The sequence below is a fragment of the Pteropus vampyrus genome, unplaced genomic scaffold, assembly GCF_000151845.1.
Source record: "Pteropus vampyrus isolate Shadow unplaced genomic scaffold, Pvam_2.0 Scaffold167, whole genome shotgun sequence".
NCBI classification, from domain to species: Eukaryota; Metazoa; Chordata; class Mammalia; order Chiroptera; family Pteropodidae; genus Pteropus; species Pteropus vampyrus.
In genome coordinates this window covers 444,482-462,423 of record NW_011888948.1, presented here as the reverse complement: position 1 = coordinate 462,423, position 17,942 = coordinate 444,482, and the positions used below count along the sequence as shown (strand labels likewise).

At 36.6% G+C, this 17,942-nt stretch overlaps 1 protein-coding gene across 3 annotated transcripts in view; it reads left to right on the top strand.

The window, feature by feature from the left end:
* Positions 1 to 17,942, top strand: part of CAB39L (calcium binding protein 39 like) — a 144,259-nt gene that overhangs the window by 109,346 nt on the left and 16,971 nt on the right. For all 3 annotated transcript variants that reach the window (XR_002782820.1, XM_023536705.1, XM_023536704.1), the window contains 3 exons: positions 3,587 to 3,755; positions 8,325 to 8,384; positions 11,386 to 11,451. Coding sequence is in view for 2 of the 3 variants with exons in the window: in XM_023536705.1 (XP_023392473.1) it covers positions 3,587 to 3,755; positions 8,325 to 8,384; positions 11,386 to 11,451 (295 nt within the window). In the remaining variant the exon portion in view is untranslated. The remainder of the gene's footprint in view (positions 1 to 3,586; positions 3,756 to 8,324; positions 8,385 to 11,385; positions 11,452 to 17,942) is intronic.

Here is a 17,942-nt window from a genome sequence, read left to right as displayed (position 1 = left end):
GTTGAGATATTATTACACAAGATCTTTCTTCTACCTATTTTCTGTGTAATGTTTACTATAGCTTACTGCTAGATGAAACAATTGCTCTTATATTTGGCTTCCATTAAATTTGAAAGAGACCTTATATGCTGTCATTATTTGAATGTGAATGCTTATATAGTAGTGTGTCTTCTCTACAATAACACAATTAATTATAGTTCAGAACTACAAATCAGAAGGAAAATATGATTCAGTTATTCAGTTTTATAAAATAGAGATTCAGCATTCATTGGACCTGTGGCAAGTCAGTCATGGTGAAGAACACGTGATTTGTCATGGTTCCTGCCCTCGGGAACCTTATCCATAAGTAGAATAGAATAAATGAGACAAATATTTCTTTTTTACTAAACCTAAGGATATTGTTATTGGGATTTGAAACTTATGGAGTACTTCTTTATATAGTAGGCGTAAACTATCAAAAGCCAATATCCTAGAGGTAGTCAGATTGAAACAGTATATGTGGTATTACGGATCCTTCAAAAGGCATTGAGGAAAATTAGGAATTTCCTTATATAGATTAATGTATTACTAACTTTAAGAAGTTGTCATCTCAGGGAATGACAGTTCCACTCTTGGGCAAAAACTGCTAAAATGAAATGGCAAGTGTTCGATCCAGAGTTTGTTTGTTTTTTTTAACCTTCTCTTGGTCCTCAAGAATAGTCAGTACATCACAGATGATTCTAATAAACTTCATCAAATGAAGGGGGAAAATGGAGCTAATTATACACAAAAGTTGGAGTAGAAACTTTTTATAGTCTCAGTTTGGAATTTGAATTAAGAAATGAGAAAACATTGGCTAGAAATCATACAGATTTTTGTATAAGCCAAAGTTTGAGTCTCATTAGAGTCCTTTAGTATTAAGAATTTTACTTAGAGTTTGAAATTCTTTATATGTCTACTTTGTGAAAAACATCATGCTAGACACTCTTGGAAACTAGGGTGGGGATGGGAGAAGGTAACAATAAACAAATATGGAGATAGTGTAAACGAGGAGAGGAGAAAGTAACAAGATAAGTAAAAACCTATCCCCAGCAATTAAGTCGTTTGCAATGAGGTGATAAAAATAAATTTATAACAACTTATTGCAACGTAACAAAGTACAGAATGGAAAGAACTGCTAAAGTAGAATTACAGACAAGCTGTTGTAAGAATGTGAAGGAAGTAGAGAATAATTCTGAATGGTGGGTGATTAGGAAAGACTTAAAAGGGGAATTGGCATTTGAATTAAGCCTTGAAAGATGAGAGAGAATTATAGAGGTGGAAACGTAGGAGAAGCGCATTCTAGGTTGAGAGAATGGCATACTCCAAAGAATTAGCAGATGTGATGGGAGAGGAAATCGAAAAGTTAAGTTTAGAGCCAAATTATGACAGTCAATAAATATCTTACTAATAATTCTGGATTTTAATTGTCTCTTAAGTTCTTTCTCTAAGCCAACAGTCTTTATATCTCCTAAGTCCTCTATAAATAAATGAGAATGTTTTCTCCTTCACATTTCAGAAACTATACCCCCTTTATAATAACTTTAATATTTCCTCACCTATAACTCTTCCATGTGTGCCAGTAGGCTGACTTTAAAATTATTCTGATAAGAGAACTTGCTAACACTATAAATGAGCATTTTTATAGTCTGCAAATAATCATGCCTGTCTGAATATATTAGCATTTAATGTTAATACGAGTTATTTAGGGAATACTCAAATGATATTTATAAATATTATTCAGAATAAAAAACATAAAAATGAATAAATACCACCCTGGTTTAATGAATTCTCTTAAATATCCTTTGCCATTTGATTTTTCTCATCTATCCAGTTTTCTTATCAGTTTAGTTCTCATCTTTTGCTTTTAAAAATATTTTTATCAGAATTTTTTTTTAACTTGCAGAATTCATGATAATTTGAAAAATTGCATAGGCTCTTTATTAATGTCATTTTCCCCCTACGGTACAGGAAATATATTTCCTATATTTTTTCAACATTCTAAGAAAACACTTTTTCAAAAATCGAGATATTTAAAGATTTTTTTTCCAATGGGCTTTGTACTACAACCATAAAAACTAGTATTGTATTCAATTGAAATGTTAAATGATATAACAATTTTTTTACCCTATACTCACTTCCCAGTCTTTTACAACTATGTCTTCCTTTGTTCTATTCTTCCATTATTTACCACACAGTTGTCAATTATATCATTTCAATACTGAGCATGTTTTACTTGGGCTAAACATTGTTCATTTTCTTGAAACTTTATCATACACTGCAATGTAACTCAAACCGAGATTTATTTCAATGTTGAATTTGACACTTAAAATATTGTTATTAAATTAGAAATAGAACAGATCTAGTATGCCACTCCTGAATTATTTGCTACAGTAGACGTTGTATTTTTCTAGTGAAGTTTTTGCTGTGAGCTGTAATTCTACTTCATGATTTCAGTGAATCAGTCAATTCACAGCTATTAATTGTTGGTCACCTATTATATGCAAATCACATATGTATATCTATCCCTTATCTTTTTTCTGAACTCCGGATGGGTATGTTCTACTAATAAGGAGATATTTCTATTTACATATCAGGTATCTCAGAGTGAACATGGTCAAAAACAATCTCTTAATTTCTAACCTGTTCCTTGACTAGTTTATTCATCTTAATGAATGGCACCACCATATATACAATTGTATTCAATCCAAAAACATAGAAATCATTCTTTTTTTCTTTTTTTTCCTCTTCCCCAGAAATCATTCTTCAATCCTCAGTTTCCCTTACCCCAGATTTATTCCCCACCCTGCCCTAGCTGCAGCATCAGCAAGTCCCATTGACTCTCCTTCCAAACAACGTATGTGATCTGCCCACAGTCTGTGATCCTACTACCGCCCCAATCCAAGCCGCCATCATCTCTAGCTGGGCTTCTCCTCCTCCTCCTTTCTGTTCTCCCTGCTTCCACTCAAACTCCCAGGCCCATTCGCCTCTGTTTTACAGTCGAGTTTCCACAGGTATCCAGAGTGATCTTTTGAAAGCATACATTGGGCCATGTTAATTTCTTACTTTAAACTCTCTAAAGGCTTCCTACTTAAAAACTGAACTCCTTACTTTACCTTACAGAGCTGTACGTGATCTGGCCCTTGCGCTTCTCTCCACTCCAGCCTCATTTCACACCATTCACTACTCTTCCCCCTACGTTCCAACTGTTCTGGTCTTACTTCTCCTACTGTAACTCACCAAGTTGGTTCTTGTCTTAGAGATTTTGCAGTTAGTTCCCTCTGCCTCTTCCCCCACCAGACATACTCTTACGGGGAGTATGAACACGGGGAAGCCAGTGACTTTGTCGTGCTTAGTGTTGTATCCCCAGCATCCGGAATAGTACCGGATATATTATACAGATATTCGGTGGATGTTGAATGAGTGGTGTTTGAATGAACTTTACAAAATGGTATCTATGCTTCCATTAACAGCAGTATTGAAATGTTTGTTTGGTTGGTTTTGTATGCCATTAGTATTGTTTTGTTAATAGGATAACAAAGCTCTCTATCTCTTGTTTATGCTATAGATATGAAGCCCCACAGATTGCCTTACGTTGTGGAATTATGCTGAGAGAATGTATTCGATATGAACCACTTGCCAAAATCATCCTCTTTTCTAATCAATTCAGAGATTTCTTTAAGTACGTGGAGTTGTCAACATTTGATATTGCTTCAGATGCCTTTGCTACTTTTAAGGTAATTTTTTTCTCCTGAATCAGCTAGATCATTTAGTTTCAGCATTTAGTTAAAGTCAGTTGGCCTCTGAAGAGGCATTTTAACTTTAAAAAGCAGAAAATTCTATTCTTTAGGCATGAGCATAGCCAACTGTGTATGATGTGGATCATAAAAGGCATCGGTATATAGAATACAATTTATTAGGCCAGCTTGTCACATTGTGGAAAAAAACAACTTGTTACAAGCTCATATGGAATGAATTCCAATATATAAATGAAAAGATGAAAATGTATTACTCTGTCTATAGCATGCTTTTATTTATGTTAAAAACAAAGGGTATAAGTTTCCCCTTACGGTGCATATGCTCTGAATACCTCTGCAAGGATAGCTGGGAAGCAGCAGCAGTGTTCACCTGCAGGGAAGGACCTGGGCAGTGAAGGGGGATGGAGAATTACACCTTTAAATATAAAGACATCACATTATGTTATCAGTGTAATTTTGAATTTCCACATGGTGAAATAAAATACTAATAAATTATGTTGTTTTTTTATAATCATATATATTTTAGAAACTTTTTATCTTATTTGTTATTATATAGGCGTTAAATGTAATCTAACTTAATTTTTAAATTTAAAAAATTTTAATTATGGTATAATGCACATAACATCGTTCGGCGTACCCTTCAATAGTGTTAAGTGTATTCATGTTGTCATACAGCTAGTCTCTGTTAAACGGCTCTCCATTTCCCCTTCCCTCCAGCCCCTGGCATCCACTTGCTACTTTCTGTTTCTGTGAATTTGACCATCAAAAAGAGCTTCAGAGAGTATATTAGAAAATGGTGCAGCTAATTTGCAAACTAAAATACTAACACTTATACATCCAATGACTGGTGCCTCCTTCAAGATTTCTATTTTAGAAAACCATGTACTTATTTTTATGGTCCTGCCATTGTTTAATATATTTTGAAACTGTTATCAATGTTTGTGGCATGTTCATTTTTCAAAAATGGCAAATCTCTATCCTTTGAGGGCAGATAAAAGTTTTGGAAACATCAAAAGGCTCTTTGACATCCAGGTTAGTGGATAAAGTAGACAATCAAGTTAGCTAGAACTGTTTTAGGTTTGAGTAACAATTATAATGATAATAAAAATAAATTTTAAAGTAACTAAAATAGAGTCTGATTTTCTTCGGTGTCTACCAAATTGTCTGAGGGACATTTTAGAAGAGCAATTCCAAAAATATTTTAAGCTGATGATATAACAGCATCATTGAAAAAAATAGATTTTCAAGGCAATTATACAAGATAAGATTCATTTAAATATATATTCAGATTTGTTTCTTTAAAGCATTTCAGCAATCTACTTGTTCTATTTACATAATTTCAAATTTACTTCTACTTTTTTCAGGATATAAATATAAATTTCACTTAATTATAATCCATATATGACTTTTAATTTATATATATTATCATAAATACATATTTTAACAAATATCAATGTAATTTATGTACTAATATTAATATATACTTCAATCTTATTACTGTACATAAATAACTCGAAAGTTGACCTAGATGATAAATAGTTCTTTTTAATGGCTCTCAAGAGGTCAAGAAAGGTAAAAGGAGTAATTAGCTGTACTGAAAACCACATATTATCTATAGACTAGGAATTTACTCAGCTCGTTCTGAGAAGGTTCCTTAAATCTATTAAGCCATGATTAGCTCATGTGGTGGCAGGAAGTGTGAGAGTCAGATGAGAAAGACTCAGGAAAAGGCAGAGATCAGAGTGGAGCAGGAAGAAGGCAGAACCTGAGGAAAGAAAACCTGGTGAAGGGAAGGGATGTAGTGGGGTTCACAGGGAGGTGGGGCCTGCGGGCTGGGCAGCAAGAGGGGCTTCCTGTGACTAAGAAAAGAGAACACAGTGAATGGACTTCAGCCTGAAGATAGCCTGGTTAAGGGGAAGGCAAGGCCGGGCAGCTAGCTGCCTGGGACACGATCTATAAAGGAAACCAAGATATCTCCAGAAATATAATGAAACAAGGAAAACTGAATTGACACAAACTGTCAGGGAGAATCCTATTTGAGGATCACAGTTTACTGTGGTACTTTTGTTTCAACAGCAAAATGTGCAGTTTTGGGACCACGGCTGAATTGCCTTAGATACCAGAGCAAAAGACCTGCAGTGCCATCGTCCCTAAAAGTTTGAGCCAAGTCTGAAATAAAATACCAACCATTAGAATCTGGATTTGAAGGGAGGATGGTCACCAGCCTGCTCAAGCTTTCCACATGTCTTCACTCATCCTGCCTGCTCCCTAGATTCTCCCTGAGAAAACAGGGAGAGAGGGAGAGCCCATGCCTGGAAGTCTGGGATAGACGGGAAGGGGGAAGGGAGGGAGGAGGATTAGAGAGTATGAAGAAGATAAAGACGTAAATAAAGGAAGAAGAAACCTAGTAAAGACAGCAAAGAGCGAGGAGAAGGAAGGAAAAGAAAGGGAGGAAGGGCTAGGTACAGACTAGGGAACGCTGACTGGGCACGTGTTCAGAGTGCTGTGGAACCCCAGGAGCCTTTCCATTTCATAGGCCACTCAGTCTCACATGGCAAAAAAAAGTTGTGCAGTGGCTACAGGTGAACCCCTCCCCCCTCCCAAGAGTATATTTGGTGAGACATGCTTTAGTGCATCAGATGTGGAGAATAACATTTAACACAAAGGATGATTCCATTTCTTTCTAGCAAAATGTCTGTGCTTAAACAACTAAGGAAATGTTTTCTATTAATAGATACTGTCATCCCATTTTTTCCCTTTTCTATTTGATGACTCTTTGCTGTCGTGGAAACAAGTTAGTTCCTTTAAAAAAAGACTTCACAAAGAATTGTAAACATAGAACAAACTTTAATGGAGGGAAAAGCAAATACAGATGAATGTGTGTTTTTGAAAATTTCCCACGATTTTCAACATTTAATAGAATGAACTGTACCTGATAATGTCTTGCTATCATCTGTTTAGCCCAATTTAATTTTCAGCACAATATTGATTCACAAAAAGAAATTCTAATGTTTTGATTTGTATTTCAACATATTTTCCATTGAACTTAAGTCCTTGAAAATCTAAATAATTGGAAAAGTTTTCTAGTATGCTAACAATATTGGAAATGCCAATTTTCTGTATTTTTTTAAATGCTATGGTTAGTATAATGTAACGATGACCTTAAGTCACAGTTTTTTAAGTAGCTGGTTTCAAGGGGCATTGTTCGTTTATTTGGTTTGGTTTTATATTGGTTTTGGCTTTTGTTTTTAACCTCTTAGATGAACCTTTTTTGTTTTAAGCTCCAAGATGACTGTTACCCAGTTTAGTCATTAATGTTTTAATGTTGTTAGTTTATGTCTTTGTCATGGTATTGTCTACAAATTGTCCTTTCCCAAAAAAGATTCCTTAAAACCACAATGTCTTTTATCCCCACAAGAATCAACATGATAGGAGTGGTTCGAATTCTCTTTCCCACCTGACTAGCTATATGTCCTTGAACAAGTTAGTTAACCTTTGATAGGCCCAATGATCAATCAGGTTGTGAAGACAAGTAATATGAAATGAAATTGTTTTGAACTTGAAAATTATAGTGCAAAATGCTTTAAATATTTTACTTTTTATTAAAATAGAAATATGTGGGTTTTACCATTTCTACTGCCTTTTCTCTGTGAGGTTATGTGTGTATCTGCTATATGCATTACGAAGTTTTAATTAAATATGTATTAAAGTATAAGAATTTATTTTGGAAAACTTTAAAGTTCTTGTTATGTTTTTAATTAAATTCTGTGTGATACCTAGTCAGGGTATTTAGCCTCTAAGCACATAAAAGGGATTAGGTAAAGCTTGTTTTCTTTCAACATTAAGGTGAATTAAGGATATGATTTAAGTCTGATTTGAAGACAGTCAAACGTTCCTTTATGCTGTTGTTCAGTTTTCTGAGAGTTATGTCTGTAATAAGATCGGGCTGCTTGTGTTCAACTTTCAAAGGGCTTTTTGTGCTACTTAATGACCACACGCCTCACAGCCCATTACCTCCAAAGCAGCAGATGCCAAGATGGCCCTGTTAAATGTCCTTCTTGTGCTTCCCAGCGTCCTAGGCACCTCTGTTTTAAAACTGGTTAAGGAAAAAAACTAAAGGTTAAAATCCTTGAAAATCTGTTAACTTGTAAGATATGGTTTTAGTCCATTCAGAATTCTTTTTTTAAAAAATGACTGTTGACTCTTTTAAAAGATCATCATAAACTTTATTTGAATTATTATATATGTACAATGTAGAGTTGTAGCTTGAAGAAATATACACTGTAAACTCATCTCTAAAATGTCATTTGTTTCAGTAAATTATTTCTATAATCTAAGAATGGTATGAATTTAAAACAAACTCATTTTGAACATGAAACATATTCTCATCTTAAACTAAGAATGGAAATAATTTTGCGGTGGAAACAAAAATTTACTTCTGAAACTTTTATATATTTCAAATTAATAGACTTAGTAAATCTTAGAAGAAAAAGACATTTATAAATTTTATTAGCTATAATAATTTTCTTTCACTTGGCTGTTCTCTAGGATTTGCTAACGAGACATAAAGTGTTGGTAGCAGACTTCTTAGAACAAAATTATGACACTGTAAGTAAAATTAATTTTAAGTCATTCTCTCTTCTTCTCCCTCCCTTCCTCTTAGATCTGTGAGCACTTACTCCTATTTATGATCCACAATAAAAACCAACCATATCAATCATACACCTAATTGGTCTATTACCTGGAAGCCAGGTCATCAGGAAACTTTACAGAAAGTTAAGGATAGCAAGAGATCAGGGCTTTCTGGCTTTTCACGTCTCTTCCTGTTGTGCTCTGGAATTCCAAGAAACAACTAGCACCTGCTCCCTTTGATCTTGACTTAAAGGGCATTCATGTTGCCCTTAAAAGGCAATAAGTAGCTCTTCCAAATGGAAGAACACTCCCCTCATATTAAAATAAATCATTTTACCTGGTCAATAATTAGTTTTATTTACTAGTAGAAATGCCAAAGTATTTTTGTCTTCCAGCTCCATTCTCTAATGGAGAATCCAGCTCAGCCTTTTGAGATTCAACTGAAATGTGACTCTTCTAGGAAGCTTTCTCTAAGCACACCCTTCCACACACACACACTTCCCCCATACACACACACTTCCTCTGCCACCCCCACCCCCACCCCACTCTACCTCTCATTTTTTGTACTGTATTATTATGGTGTGTCTGTATCTTCCTGGCTGGTTCTTGAGCTTCCCAAGAGGCAAGAACCTTATCTGTTGAACACAGGGATTCAGGGTCCGGTATAGACTTTAGAGTCTGCTTGCTTGGCTTTAAGACCCAGTTTTGCCTCTTACTAATTGTGTGACCCTGGGCAAGTAACAGTGCCTACTGCAAAACAAAGACAATACCTACTTCATAGGATTGTGGCAGGAATTTGACAAGATTTAAAGTTTTTAGGATAGTACCTTGGTAAGTGCTCAGTATTCATTTTTATCATTATTACTTGGATCCCTAATATCTAACTCAATTCCATATATTTGACTGTGTTCAATGAGTGTTGAATGAACAGATCCATCCAAGAGCAGCTATGTTTTTGCTAAATATATAAGCAATGGAAACATCATGATTAAAGTAGAACATAGCACAAACCTGCAAGCAAAACTTTACAGGATTTGTTCCAGTATTGGTTCAGATGCTTTAGACCAGTGCTCTTCAGTTGAAATATAAAATGCAATGCAAACCACTATATACTGTGTAATTGAAACATTTCTAGCTAGTCACACAAAAAGATAAAAGGAAATAGATGACTCTAGGAAGATATGGAATACTGTACCAATCAGTACCCTATATCTTCACACATCCAAATCACAGAAATTAAGCTATGTCTTTTTTATTCATAAATTGTTTGCTAGTTTCCCTTTACAATTAAGAATTAGCAATATAATCATGAAATCAGAGTGATTTTCTTATTCTAAAATTATCAAGAAGATACTCATGAGATCAATAGGAATACTTAGACTTAAGTGTCAGACATGAAAGGAGAATAATTATTATTGCCAGAGAGGCATCCAAAAGCTTCAAGACTAAAAGGAAATGGCATATTTTTGAATCTGGGAAATGAACCATTATTATAGTTTGGTTGTCCAGTGATGATAGATGCTAGATAGAATGTTAAAGACTCATTAGATGTTACATTTATACTGAGTGAAAATTAAAGAGGGCTAAGATAGTTTAGTATCTACTGCTAATCTTTTCTAAAGAATGGGTGAGGTAAATGCTTTGAAGTCAGGGATAATACACAACAGTGTATTTGAGAGACCATGAACTCATTCTCTTTGACCCCTTATTTATCTAAATTTTTTTTTTTGTATCTATAATCGCTTCTTGTGTAATTTAAGAGTTTCACAGACACTGAACCAGATGCACTGACCTGAACACTAGTTCTGAAAACTCCTGTTCCCTTAAATATTTCATACCTTTTGAGTTTCATATTCTTTAACTCTAAAGTAATGAAACTGGTAGCTTGGGAAGGCAAATCATACTTTATATATACATGTATTTGCATTTTATAGTTACAATTAAAACATTACAAAATTTGTCTGATAAATTTAATGACCCACAAAATCCTCTTTATGTTTCATGACATTTAGAATAAATAAGTCCTTCATATAAAAGAATATAGTTACTGTGACTTTAATGTGAGCTGCACGTTTCGGTTTTACTTTTCACTTTCTTAATTTTTGATAATTATCATCAGTGTGCACAGCCTCCCCTCATCACACACGTGCACACACCTTGCACTTGGCCCCCTGAGGACCAGGACTGTTTTCCACTCCCCTCAGCCCCTGAATGCTCTAACTTTTAGGTCTCTGCAGAACTTGCTCCTTCCACTCTAGTGGTCTCCGAGTGTGTCCATGCATGGTGGGAGGTTGACTCTGAGCTTCCCCAACCACTGGCACTCTGAGTTAAACTGAAGGGCCTAAGTAATGATTGATGGCGCATTAAGAAACAGGGGCCCAAGCACCAGTGGCCCCCAGCTTCTGGGAAGAGCAGAAGAGCTCCAGAGAGTCCAGCTGAGATTAGCATGGCCATTATGCAACAGAAGTAGCCTTATTCCTCTACCTGTTCATGCTATAAATTTGGCAGTTTGATTCTTTATGAGTTGCCAGGTAAAACCCTAAATGTATTTAATCTTTTCTCAAAATATTTATAGGCTAATTGCTGCCAGCAAGTCTACTTAAATAGATTTCTTTAGAGTAGCATAAAATGAATTGTCTTTGTTCAAAATGATTTATTGTGAGTACTCGATTACTCCATTTTTCTACTCTATTTCTAATTTTCTGAACTAAAATAAAATAGAGAATTATGTCCCTTGTATCACTTGATTTCCCTGTCTCCCAGCGTCTTTATGTGTAAATGAAGATGGCAAAGGAGGGACCTCCCCTATGGACACTGGTGACAGCTAGAGTTAAGCACATAGCAGTAGAAGACACAGCAGCTGAGCCACACTGGGCTCAAGGGTCAAGGACTTAACTTCTGACCAGGAGGGCAAGCAAGCCTAATGCAGAGAAACCACTGCTGGTTAGCACTCTAATATTTATTCTCTTTTCATTAGATTTTTGAAGACTATGAGAAATTGCTTCAGTCTGAGAATTATGTGACTAAGAGACAATCTTTAAAGGTAATGTCAAGTTTCCATAAGTTAGAGTCTCCATAAATTGATATCTTGTTAGTAAATGGTCTGTGAGTAAAGAAGTAAAAACAGAAAAAATTTAAATATCCTTATTTTGTAACTTGAAAAATGTTACAAAAAATTTGTAACATTAAAATTTGTAACATAGTCATTATGTTAATGACTATTCTTTGTAGCAAAACAGTGTAATTGTCCTGCCTCAAATGCTTTTTAGAAGTAACAATAGAAATAATAATAAGTACATGATATGTACAGAAAAAGAGAGAGAGAGAGAGAGAGAGTGTGTGTGTGTGTGTGTGTGTGTGGCATTTGCAATTTGAGATTATCTCCCCTATGAACGCCTATGGAAATGCCACTCTCTCATCAGACAGGTTGTGGCACAGAAAGGCGGCATCTGTCTGTGAGTAGCCTTCTCTCCCTCAGTGAAAAGGTACCTGGAAGCAGCCGTTTGGCCAAGAAGAGGTGGGACAGCTCATGAAGGAGTGAGACTTTGGCTAGAGCTGCATTTTTGCTCTTCAGGTCCTACTCAGATATTCAAAAGAATGTTTGGCACATAATTGGCTGTTTTTTGTCAAGCAATTTGTATGATGCTTGAGCTTACTAAATATCATTCATTTTATTTTTACACATTGGGATGAGAATATTCATAGACCAATGCATTTTTTAATATTGGATACAATTTTAAGCTAAAGCAATAAATTAAATCTCTTTGTACCACATTTTTGTAAATTCCCTATGGTTTTGCGTTGGCCATGACCCGCTTTCCCCTGTATTGTGCCCTCACTGCACCAGCTTTACACATTGATGAAGGGGTCAATGTACTATTTTCAGCCAGTCATTCAGCACTCTTTGTGCGGAAACCCGTACAAGGCGATCCATGTAGAAAAAAATACCACAGGTACCGCCGTTTTCCTTGCTGGAGCTTGGAGTGATGGGACTGAGCTCCAAGCAAAGGCACTGCCATCAATGCTGTGTTCTTCCATGCCCAGAAAGCTTGTTAAATGCAGCTGAAGATAAGGATGCATCCTATTGCCACAGCCATGTAACTAAAGGATTCTTATTTGTGAAGGGCTCTACAAGGACAGCCAAAACAGGGAGCTGGTCCATATTACAAGAGATCGTTGCCCTGGGACGGAAGTGGAAATTCAAACAGTAAACAGAGGTGACAATGGTCTGAAGGGCCAGAAAGAATATAGGAAATTGCTTGTAAATTTTCCAAATCCTTCCTCTTTTCAGTGGGAGTCTGTCAGATACTGGACCAAAGCAAGGACGTTGATATGAACTAAAGTGACAACTAAACTGAGATCAAAAAGGCTGAGGGTCATAGACTTTAGGATTTATTCCTGTACCATTTTCAGCAGTGACAAGAACTTGTGACAGAAATTTTTCTGTGATTGACTATCTCTAGCTGGGTAAGGCCTCACACAAAATTATAAAGCTGACAGTATTTTATTCAAACAGTGCTCTTCCGGCCTCCTTCCTGCTTTTTCTTTCCTACTACGCTATCATCCCCTCCTACCCAGTGCCCATTGCCTCACTCCCTTCTCAAGATGTCCTCAGACCCTCCTGTCCTATTCCCTCCTTAACATTTGTGAAGTGGTTAGAGCAGAGCCTACCTAGCTCATGGTAAAAAAAACAGACACGTTTGTTAAATAAAATAAAAGGAAATTTTACAAATAAATATTCCTGATCTATATCCCCAGAGTTCAATCTCTGGAAGGTTTTGATCAACTATAAATAAATAATTGGGACAAGGGTGTGAATTAGATTTATTCCTACCAGGATTCATTTGCATGTAAAAATAGAAGCCTGTTAACCGAGTGGATGGGTGATGGGTAGTATGTCATATGGATTCAGGGGGTAGTAGCTAAGGGGAGCGAGAAGGATTCCTTCCTCACTGCCATTGCTGCCACCCCGCGCTCCACTACCCAGCCTCCTTCTTCACGTGGTTCTCCAGGTAGAGCCCTCTGAGCTTCCTGGTAACACGGGCAAGAAGCGACCCAGTGTGTATCTAGTATCTAGTATCGTAACCCTCTTCTCAACTCTCCCTTTTCAAACTGATTATGTTTTCTACTTATTTTAAGACACCTCAGCCCACTCATAAGGCCTATTTCTTATTCTTTTTTAACCTACCCAGACATACTACATGAGTTGTTACTCCTGCCTAAAATCCTTTACAGTTGAGTGAGTGTCTCACACATACTTGATTCACTGTATGGTAAAACCAAGCACTGGTTGGACACTGAAAAAAAAAGTAGTGAAAGGCAGATAAAGTATATCTGAGAATGCAGAAATTGTTAAAATAGTTACTGAAGAGTTGGCTTTTTTTTTTTAATGCTAGATGATAGAAACATTGCTAAAATGGTCTTGTATCACTCTTTCCTTTTCAAGGAAAGAACTCCTTAAATATTGTTTATTCTTTTCTTCAATAGAAAAAACATCGAAGCGCTCTCCCAGAGCGCTGTTGGTTTTACCTTCTGGAAATTAGATCTGTGATAGCAGTATGCTCATTCTATTTTAAACATAACCTTGTTTATAACTCTGGATTCTGTAATATTTTATTCATAGATGTTTCATAATTCTAAGAAACAAGAGAGGTTAAATTATTACAATGTGTATTTGCTTTCATGAAAGGGCAGTGTATGCAAACCAGCCCCCTAAAGCCAAAGGAGCAGCCCACAGAAAGGCCGAGGCAGACACCAGGTCTCCGCAGCAGAGATGAACTCCCCGCCCCCAGTCTCTGCATGTTATAGCTAAAAGCAGTGAGAATGAGAATGTGTGGGTGAGCAAAGCCATCAGGTGCCCGCAGGCTCTGGTGACAGGGTGTGCTAAGAGAAACATCCAGGGCACCTCTCCGCAAAGGGAGAGTTAATGTGAGACCTGCGACCCAAGAGCTCAGTGTCGCTGGAGCGCCCGTGGGAGTGGGGTGGGGGGCGTCGAGGGACCGGTTCGCCCTAACTAGAAGACCGAAGTATCCCGTGCCTCATATGAGGCTGCTTTATGATTCCAGAGTAGTTGCTGCATGCTGCCTTTTGTTAATCATATTCTAAATTTTCCTGAACTGTTTTGGGCTTAGATTCCTGGTGTCAATAAAAAATAATTTAACAGAGAAATTTCTTTCCCTCATGTGACAAAGCTTAAGAATTCCTTATCTTTTTCAGAGGCCTGACATTTAATTACTAGCAAGAAAGATTATAATTCAAAAGAAGCTTGGTGGAATTTTTAGATTTCTTTTGGCTCTGGTCAATTTCATTAAAACTCCAAGTTTGTTTTGTTTTGTTTTTTTAAACTTATTTCTACTTGCTATGCATGGTTTTACTGTGTAGTATGAAGCCCATAAATAAAATTTAAAGAAGTAAAAGTATGATTTTTTTCCATTTACTTAGTACAGTATTGCTTTAGAATGCTTTGTATTATAATGAAATGCAGCATTTTGTCATTGTCGGTATTAATTAAAATAGATTTACATTTAATGGCTAAAAGCTTCAGCATTGGTGGCCAAATGATTTAACACAATTGTTTCAGAAAAGTCGAGAAAATATATTAGCAAAGGATGGATTGGGTAGAATTTATATGTAGACATCCCCAGGTAATAAAACTTGAAATGACTTAATCTGCATTTAACTGCATGTTACATCAGCAAATGTTTATTGAATGTGTATGTGCAGATTTTAAAGGTAAATTTTTTAAATGAAATTTATTTTGCTGAAAGGAATTTCTATATGTGTATGTATGTCTGATATACGTGTATTTGTAATATATGATATATTTGATCTTATGTATTTTTATATGTATCTTTAGATATATATCTACACAGGTAGATATAGAGATAGCTGCATAAAAAAGCTATATATACATACATATATCTTAAGTAGGTCTATTTTATATACATAAATTTTTATATAATGAGATATATATACATATTTTTAGAAGCCTCTTGTCAGCTTTACAATCCAGAAGTGGGTTTTTGTTTGTTTGTTCGTTTGTTTGTTTTGGGGGGGCTTGTTGAGAGAGAGAGTCTGGGAGCCATCCTACTGAAATGTAAACATCTAGGAAGATAGCACACCAGCCTCCCTGTCACAGAGTTTAATCTCCATGCTTCTCTCTGAACTGTAACTATTTGCTTGTTAGAGAGAGAAGAAAAAATTTATTATCCTCTTTAATAGTTGGATAAAGAGCTACCTTATCTCAATGGCCAGGTGAATTCAGGGTAAACTGTGGAAGGGTACACAGCAAACGGCACTGTCAAGTCCTCTTACAGGAGACAGGCTACCTTTAATCTTGAGGATACTTTTGTATCTACAGGATCTCAGCTCCTTGGCTGTGCAAATGAGGTGGAATTTTATCCGTCTTTGTAATGTCTTTTTCGTATATTACCTACAGTGTTGTGCTTTGCTTATTCGGTAATAATACTGCTTTCATTCTACATTTTGTGGATTGAATTCTGTGTTGGTAGGACTTTATTTCTTCAACAGTACACAGATCACACAGTTAGTCTGTAAAGGGCACAAATACAAACAAGATTTGATGCATGCCCTATGGAGCTTACATTTTAAAGAGGCTCACAACTAACTGTACTGCAAGGCGGTGTGAGTACAGCTGGGAAAAAAACAAAGAGCACAGAGGTGATAGAGGAGATTCAGCTGAGGAGAAAAGTCTAACTCAGAAAAAGGTAGAATGCTGGTTACAGTGGGCTGGAGGGAATGGGGAGAATTGGTCAGTGGCTACAAACTTTCACCTATAAGATGAATAAGGGTTGGGGATCTAATGTGCAGACTGGTGACTCTAGGTAATAATACTGTATTGTGTGCTTGAAAGTTGCTGAGAGTAGATCTTAAGCTTTCTCACCACACACCAAAAAAAGGAGGGGTAGCTGTGAGGTGGTGGACATGTTATATGATTGTGGTAAATATTTCACATTGTATATGTATATCAAATCATCATGGTGTATGTTTTAAGAATATACAATTTTGTCAATTATATTTAAATAAAACTGGGGACGGGGATGGAACTGGAGCAAGGGAATAAAGCCACAGAGCCAGGAGAATGAGGAAGACTGAGCGGGAGAGCCGAGGAAAGGAAGACCACTGAGGACTTAGAATGCCATCCAAAGGAACCTAGACATTTGTTTGTTTATTCATTCACTTTTTAAGTGGATTAGTAATAGGAGTAGGGCTGACCTTCAGGAAGATTCATTTGACAGAGTGTGCAGAATGGCTTGGATTGGGTGACGATTGCAGAAGAGACCATTTGCATGCTGCTGCAGTCGCTCAGAGGAAAGGCAGTGAGGGTTTGAATGAGGGTAGTGGGATGAAAGAGGTTTGAGACCTTTAAAAACAAAAAGTTGGCAGATCTCAGATGTAGATTTGATGTGAGAAGCAAAGGAAAGAAAGGAGCTGAGGAAGATTCCAACTCCTCCCTGGGGAACTGGCACATCCTGATGTCATTAGCCAGGAGGAAAAAGGGAACTGGTTTTAGAGACGTTGAGTGAGATGATGGGCCACCAGAGTGTTCTGCTGGGGCTGCTTGGTGGGCAGTTAGAAATATGGGTATGGAGTTTAGGAAAGAAACCAAGACTAGAAATGTAGATTTCAGAGACATCTTTCCATACGTTATATCTGAATCCATGAGCCTAGATGAGACTGATAGAAGATCAACGATTCAAGTTCACAGCTTGGAAAGTTTCTGCATGCGTGGTGCCGAAGGAAGGGGAGTCAGGAACAGAGGCAGCAAAGGAGCAAGCCTGCAAGAGGTAAAAAACCAGAACAGTGCTGTGGCCTTGAAACCAAGAGCAAAGGAAGTTTCCAGAAGAGTGTTCTATTAGCTTTGGATGCTGCAGAGAGTTTAAGGAAGATGAAGATCAACAGTTTACACAATTGCTGTTCCATATGTACGAGATGAAGTGGTGACCAGCTAACATTCAACAGTGGTCATCATTTTTAATGTTATTTTTGTGCACTAACATAACTTTAACATGTGTACTTCTTATTTGTTAAATAGACAAAAGATGCATCACAAGCAAGGTTGTCGTTTTCTGGCAGCCAGACAGCCAGACACACACAACACATGTATATACCCACGCCTGTGGGATTCTGTTGCTAGATTCAGCTAGCTCTCAGTTTCATGCGCTTTCTCCTCCCATCTAGAACTTTTATAACCATCTATACAATGTATTACTATCTGGGGGCATCCAGAAAAATTCCAGTAAGTAGGATAATTGGAAATAACTATATCACATATAGATATGTTAAGGGTACATGTCCACTACCTGGTTGCTGAAGTTTTAGGAATTGCTACCCCTGCCGTGACAGTAAAAGCTTATAAGGTGGAGCAGTAGTACATTCAGCTGCACTGCCACAGGTTCTTCAACTCTTCTCACTTTGGGTATTTTTATTTTGTGTTAAAATGTCTTAGTCTGTCCTGGCTGTTATAACAATAATACCATAGACTGAGGGGCTTAAACAACAAATATTTATTTC